General features: G+C 44.0%; 1 protein-coding gene across 1 annotated transcript; it reads right to left on the bottom strand.

Moving 5' to 3' along the window:
* Positions 1-5,281: 5,281 nt before the first annotated feature.
* Positions 5,282-7,068, bottom strand: CYB5D2 (cytochrome b5 domain containing 2; the record flags this gene model as incomplete). The annotated part of the gene is made up of 2 exons (XM_010170546.1): positions 5,282-5,495; positions 6,881-7,068. Coding segments are annotated over 2 exons (402 nt in total), but the record flags the coding sequence as incomplete, so codon positions are not given.
* Positions 7,069-7,737: the final 669 nt, after the last annotated feature.

The following is a 7,737-nucleotide window of genomic DNA, read 5'->3' as shown; positions in this document are numbered from 1 at the left end:
TATTTCATGCACTAATGTGCATTTATTTAATGACTGTTATCTCCAGTGGACAAGATGGTGACACATTGCCCTGTTTGGAATAGAGACTTGTCAGTCTTAGAGTAAGATGAGATGTTAAACCAGACTGCTGCTTTTATGGGATACTTGCTTGAGGTTTTTCCTCAAATTTGTACAAGAAAAAGCTGGGAAGGGGGTGTAATCGCTGGCATTTGCACAATGAATTTCACATCAAGTCTCACTTGATCTGCACTTTGATCTTCCAATATGCATATGTTATAACTGGAATCTCACCCTTGTAACACTAGGGAAGAATAATGGATGATAATACAAATTTGTCTCACTGTTTAATGTCTGCTGTCATGTTCCAATGGAGTGCCCTGGCTAACACAACTGGTCTGTGTAACACAGTTACTAATACCAATGGTGTAGCTCTGATCTCTTGCATAATGTTCTGGGTGAATGAGGTGGAAAATAATGGTGTCTAAAGCATTTAACTGCAAGCTGCAGTTTGGGTTTTTTGAGTGAAATAGTTCATGGAAAACACTGTGCTTCTAGTCCGTTGCTTTCTGGTGTTTCAGAATGTCACTGGTTCCAAGTGTCTGGCAGTGAAAGGCAACAATGATGGAGAGAAAGTGTATTTGGTGAAAGAAGTCTTGACTATAGTGTAGTCTGTGATAAAATGTTGACTTCCTTCTTAGTTGGGAGCTGCAGTGCTGTGGAGTGGTAAGCATGTGCTCAGAATACTGAAGGATAGTGCTGGAAGAGTGTTTTTCCAAGGCCATAGCCAATGGACTTCAGCTTAATTGGAAAACTGCATAACGTGGAATTGCTAAAGCATTTAAACATCACTTTTTCAGTGACTCCTCTGATGGAAGGGGCAAGGGAACAGGAAGCTCAGTTCTAACAGGATAACCAACCTTTTAGATGATGAAAAATGTAGATCCTGTGCAAATTCAGCTCAACTGAACGGCAAGTTTAAGGCTGGGTAGTTGCTTTTTTTTAAAAATAGAATATGAATTATAACTGCCTGAAACTCTGGGAAAGATCTGGGAAACCATGTGTAATGGTCCTAGTTTGCTGTTTACAGCCAATACTGTACAAGCTTTCTCACTGAAGTCTGAAAGGAAAGTTAAGGTTCTTGATAAATTAACATACAGCCTGAACTGTTTGTTAAACTTAAAAGCAACTAACTTCAGCAAATTTGATCATTTTAAAGTGCCTTTGAGATTAGTTTCCTTCCAGCCAACTCGAAATAGCTTTCTGCCAGAGTTAAAGGGGAAGAGCTTACAACTTAAACCAAAACCCAAGTGAGGTCTCTTCTAGCTCTTCAACTAAAGAGGCTGACCCCACCAAACAGCTGGTGGGGCTCAATCCTTTTTAGGCTCTCTGCCTAGGATTGGTCTGAACTCCCAGACCTCTGAAATTTCTTCTTTTTGGGGGAGTGGGAGTTTTGCTGGTACTGTTCCACTGCAGGGTACAAATGTGAATGGAGGCACTTGGTAATGTAGTAGTGGTCAGCACATTTCTAACTCCATAAACAACTGCTCTTCCTTCTTGTAGCATTACAATTGTGACCAAAAACCCCCAGCCCTCTTACCCCCGCTGTCTTTAAGTGGTATCGATTAACTTGAGGCTCAAATCTGCCAAGCATTGAACAAAAGGCTGTATGGAAAACAAACTGCCATCCCTGGGAAGTGATGCTGTCAAACCAGGCTTCAGGCACTTCAGCGGGGCTGCACGGGAAGTCTTGTGGTGGTTCATACTGTAGCTTTTTGTTCTGAGACTGGATTCCTTCTGCTTGCAGTCATCCAGCGCTCTTACGCAAGCACAAAACGTGGTCTGGCTTAAGTTTTAATTTGTGTGTCTCTGGAAAAGGTGTAGTCGCTGTTTCACACCACTAAGTGGAGTGCGAAGGTTGGTGTGGAAGGTACTAACAGAGCATAGCAAGTTGCTGGCTAAAAGCCGACAGATGCCTTAATGACTTCCTGTGCTGGAGATCAATGGCTTGTACTTCTCACATAGTGCTTATAGTGTAACAACATGGGAGGCCAAGGCTGGATTCTTTTTTTTGTAGCTCAAACATTAATATACAAGTCCTCTTTTTTTTTTTTCCCCTCTTGTAACCAGCAGAGTTGGGTACTGCAGCAAACTCATCTCTAGAAAAATCAAAGCTTATATGAGTGACAAAAATAACTCTGAACCTTCTCATACCCTCTGTGAAATAGAAAAGGAAGTCTTAGAACAATGGCATTTTATCTGCAATGTTTGTCTGGAGTCATTGTAAAAATGTATTTTTACAATATGCATTACTTTGTTGTGTAATGATTCTACTTGTAATAAAATGCATAACTAGATAATGCAGCGTGAGGTGGAAACCTTGTTCAGAAAGTACCTTCTGTAGAGACAGCAGCCCTGCTGCAAGCTGTCCTTTACAAGCCACAAGGAAAACTAGGGATATAACATTTACTTGGCCATGACAACTTTGTTCTGAAATCATCCCAGGTATTTCATTTTAATGCTGTGGAACTGCTACAACTGTTCTTTTGGCTGACAAGGTCTGGTGTTGATACCATATAGTCATCTTGAATGCCTGACATGAGGCTTATCTATAATCATTCTTAGGAAACAATCCTCACTTCCTGCAGGCCAGAGCCGGTTCAGGGAGTGAATCAGTTCTCAGCTCAGATGGATTATGGATGAGCTGAAGTAACAAATGGTTTGTACGTTCAGTCATATACTGGGGGGGCAGCTCAGCCTCCTCGAAGAGCAGGTCACTGCTGGAGTTTCACTTCAGGGAAAGGAAAGCTTCAGTGCAATAGCAAAACTGACCAAAACATCTTGGTGAGATTGTGGCACATTAATCTTTTACTAATAAAACTTACTAAAGTACAGATGAATGGTGAGCTTTATTAGAGCGCTCTCTAGTTTTGACTCGACCCCTGTATAAATATCACTATTTTCTTCTCCCCCTGTTCTACCATGGGAGAACCTAGCTGAGCTTTTAAATTAGAGTAGAAACAAGATAATCTCAGAGGACTTTAGGTCAGTGAGGGCATCTCCTTGTTTGCTTTCATAGATAACTTATTTCTAGTGCAAGACAAACTTTTTTTTGTCCCTAGTCTTTCCAAACACTAAACTGAGGAATAAGCTGTGAATTGGTTTTTCAACCAACTTTTAACTTAAAGTAACACCATCCCCTTTTGCCTTCCTGTGTGATTTTTGTGTAGCTCTTAAGATCAAAACCATCCCCTCAGCATTTCAGTGCTGTTTGCACAGCATTCAAGCATAGGGCGAGATGAAACTTGCTTAGAATGGTGTAGCTGATACACCTTCCCTAGGACTGCAACTCCTGCCATTTACTTGCCCTTATAAATGACTTTTTACAGTATTTAATAATCTGGAATCTGCAGCAACTTTTAAATTTATCTTAAAGACACTTGCCAATCATTTTTGGGGATGGTTGGACCAGTAAATGCAAGTTGTTCTTAAAGAAGTGTCCAAAAGCAAATGACCACTAAATTGTTGCTTTGCAGCTCTTCCCTGCAGGTTTTACCCAGCTGTATGTTTAGGATTGTTATGTCAAGTCAGTAGCCCACTTCAGTCCCAAAGATGGCACAAAGGCTGAGTTTCAGTTCCAAAAGTGTGACTGGGGACTTGAGCACTATGTGATGACTCTGCTGCCCCTCAGCTGCTCATACAGCTTCCACTGCTGACTGGTAAGAGCTGGCACAGCTGCCTCAAAGGTCTCTTCAAGATTATGGTAGAAAAGAAACACAACAGAACCAGGTGGAGAAAAAAACCAAACCACCCCAAACATTTATTACAATAAGCATGTACATGTTTAAATTATTGTATGAGCTGTAGGTGAAACCTCAGTGGTGAAAAGTGCTGCAGTACATCCTGCTGCTGCTGCAAGGAAGGGAGTACTCTTGCTTTCAAGCAATGCTGACAGGCCTCCGGCAATCTCACTAGTTATTAACTAATTACTTAGATTTGTGGGACTTTCTTTAGAGGTGGTAATAGTCTAAAACTGAGTTTCTAAATGCCTCCCAGCTGGTTATAAACAGGTGACAGTTGTCTTAAGGAAAAGAACTGAACACAGTTCAGCATGAATCTGTGCCACTGCTGGACTGTGTGCAATCTGGGTGTCTCTCTTGAGGTTGTGCTACACCAGAAACTTATTCTAACAGTAGACTCTATAAAAACCAGCAACTCTCTCCCTGCAGCCTGGGGTTTATAGCATCTGGGCCTTATGCAGGTGTGCCCTTGTCTTCTTTAGTCCTGGACAGAAATGGTAATAACTCATCCTACTCTTCCGAATTTTGCCAGCTATGACAAAATATGTACAGACTTTAGGTTAGCTGGGCGGTGTGAGGATACATCCAGCCTCAGGCTATACTCTGATGGACACGTACCAGATGGGAGGAGGTCAGATACCTGGATGGAACTAGGAGGCAGATGACAGCAGGATGGTTGTGTTGCCACCCAGCTTTTGTTACTGCCTATTTAAAACTACCAATTTCTGATCTGAGTAGTAGGAAAGTAGTGAATCAGAGAACCAGGGTGGTGAGGTTAATATAAAACAAAGGAAATTGTAGGTGGCTTCCAATAGCTTCTTTGCACACTATCTAATACAAACACTAAATGAGGAAATACAGCTCTGACCTTTGCCTTCTGTACTCCAAGAATTTGATAAAGTTTGTGTATAACTAAACTGCACAAGTTCCTAGATATTACAAACCTTAACTGTAGGAGAAATTCAGGCTTCTCCCTGCTACCTTTAAGCTCTGGAGTAAAGCAGGTGGCTGGGAAGGAGCATTAGCACTGCAACACAGTAGGCAGAGTTCAAGGGACTGGAGGACTGTGCTCAAACAGAGGGCAGTGATGCTGCAGCAGTTCTTGTGCTCACTGCCTCAAAACAAGGCATGGCACCCACCACTGTGCACACAAGCATCTTTCCTGACTGCATAAGAATTCAGTTTTTAAATATAATTCAGGCTGTGTATTTTACAATTTGTTGCTAGATGTAAAAATACCCCAGGAATAAAGCACTAAAAAAGTACCCTGTTGCTGATTTTTTTTAGCCACTAACTTGGCCAAAGTGTTTCCTCCTTCTCTCAACTCCATCGCCATGTGTTAAAAAAGCATCACAAATAACATAAAATTGTTATTGCTCCCTTTGCACAGACAGGAGGGAACAGAGCTGGAGCTGCAACTACCCACCCAAAGTGCAACGTTTCGCTGCAGGACTCGACACCTGCCTGGGATCCAGCGCTTGGAGTCACACTGTTAGGACACACTGCTCAGCTAGTGGGTGGCAGCCATTGTACTCCTCTAGGTGAGGGTTATCCAGGTCACCCCTGTTGCTGTGCTCGCTGGAGTCGGGCTGGCCCCACGGGGGACCAGCAGTCCTCACGCACACGCAGTGACTCCCCCTTGAACCAGGCTGGTACAGCTTCCGGGGCACTCCAGTCCAGTCTCTGTTCACTCCTCCACTAAGAATGGAAAATTAAAATAAGTTACAATTCAAACCCATGAAAATGCTTCCAGCAAACAGGATCATTAGATAAAAAACCAAGACAATCTGGGAGAGGTAGAACTAACAATACACTCACTGAGGTAGACTTTGCTCCCAACATCCCACAGCTTTCTGATACCTTTTTATGGGCTGTGATTCAGAAAACTGTGGCCTGAACCTGGTTTTATTGGTGCTGCTACATGCTCACCCTTCTGGGAGCAACCAACTTCTGCTTCCCACATTTCTATGGCTGGAAAAGGAATCATAGCCTTATGTAGCACAGCATGTCTAATGGCAAAATGCCTTTTCTTGGGGTAGCTAATTGCTCACAGATAACCACACGCCTTCCTCTGCGCCGTGACTGAACACAGGGATTGTGAGAAATAGGGCAAAAGGAAAAAAAAAAACAAAAAAAAAAAGTCTCAAGTTCCGCAGCTACTTCACAGTGTCTCTTTATGGGCCAAATCCTGCCTGTTCCCTGAACTACTGCATCTTTTAAGCCTGTAAACTCATTACACAAGAGACTGCCACCCAGCACCCAGTCCCAAGGCTGCACCCCAGCTCACCTGCGCATAGAAGCGGATCCCCCAAAGTACGCGGTGCTACTGGTGTACTGAAATGAAGCCTAAGCATTGTGCAATGTCATCTTACAACAAAACAGTCCCTAAACTGAGAGAGGAACACAACTAAATAGGCCAAGTAGGAAATGACTGTTAAAAGCTCTGCCTCATTTTGATGTGGTTTTAAGTGAAAACTGTTGCGGCAGCAGCCTGTGAGACAGGCTGTGAAACTGTTCGGAAAACATGAGCTAATCCTTTGCATCCTTGATAGGGGAGAAAACCTGCTCGAATGCCATGGATGGTTCTACTGGGATTTCTGTCCCCTTTTCCTGAGAACAGGAAGATCACGTGCGGCAACTGCTGAAACCTGATTTAGATTCCAGTGGGACAGAAGAGTTTTTGCCTTTGAAATAAAATTCCTAAAAGCATCAGTGACCAGGATGAAACTTTATTTTCCTTTTACCACTCGCCATGTCAGTAAGCAGAGCTCCCTTCTGCTACCTGACACTAGAGAACGTTCACTAGCCCAACCTACACCTCTGTGCAAAGGGGAAGGGACCGTGCCTGGTGTATTCCAGCTGTGCCAGCACTCAGCACATTAGGACCAACCTACACCCTTCTGTGGAGAAATCATCAGGCCTCAGCTACAGACTATGGACTGCAGTGGCTGCAGGAGCCAGAACATCTTCCTATGCCACTCCTGCTAGGAGAGGCAATGACAAAGCACAGGGGGTCCAAAAAAAAAGGGCAAAATGTTCTGCTCCAAACAGTCCAAGCATGATGGCAGGAAGGCTGAGTTTACCTCTCTCTGGAGCACCAGAATCGGCCGCCCCCAGCAGAGCTCCATTCAGAGTTGCAGGGTGGAAACTGCTGCTTCCTCTGCTCGTTTTCTGCTTGGAACTTCAGAGCTTCCTCAATTGCAGCCTCAGCCTGCCTTAAGGCCTCTGTCGGTGACCCATTTTCATCATAGAATCTGCCCACCAGCTTCCCTGGGAGAGAAGAAGATCAATTAAGACCGCAGTGTTTCCAGGCAAGGAGAATTAATAGTTCCATGGGTTGGGGTTTTTTTGTGTTTGTTTGTTTGGTTGGTTGGTTTTTTTTGTGTTTTTTTTTTGTTATTTAAAGACAAAAAAAGGAGGCTCTTGCCATGGCCCAATTCTGAATCTGAACTGAGCTTACATCATTTCCATTCTTGGATCACACAGCAATTCACCCACATGAATAAACTGACACAGGACAAGCTCAGGCAGAGCCTCATTAAAGATCCTAAAGCCAATGGCACTTCCAGCTGCAGAACCCAGGAACCTTTCACAAACATGCACCTCCTTCCCCAGAAAAGTTTCCTGCACCGCTGCTCCTACAGTCTCCTGGGTCCTGTGAATTCCAGCCCTTGCTCCATGCCTTTTGCTGAGCAGAGGTGGCTACAAGCAGGGCAGAGAGCTGCAGCTGACAGCCCAGGGCAGGAACACTCTGAAGCTTCACCTTAGAGGAAAGCAGAACTCAAGTTCTGAGTCTGGTTGAGCAGCAGCTCCAGGAGATCACTGGCAGGGTTCAGTCTGCAGGTCCCCAGCAGCCGGCACAGGTGGAAGAACCTCACCAAGGTGACATGTTGATGGTAGATGATGGTCCCTGGCACCGGGGAGATGACACCTGGTGCTA

Source organism: Antrostomus carolinensis, unplaced genomic scaffold (assembly GCF_000700745.2).
Source record: "Antrostomus carolinensis isolate BGI_N321 unplaced genomic scaffold, ASM70074v2 scaffold42166, whole genome shotgun sequence".
NCBI classification, from domain to species: domain Eukaryota; kingdom Metazoa; phylum Chordata; class Aves; order Caprimulgiformes; family Caprimulgidae; genus Antrostomus; species Antrostomus carolinensis.
This window is presented reverse-complemented; position numbering and strand designations above follow the sequence as displayed.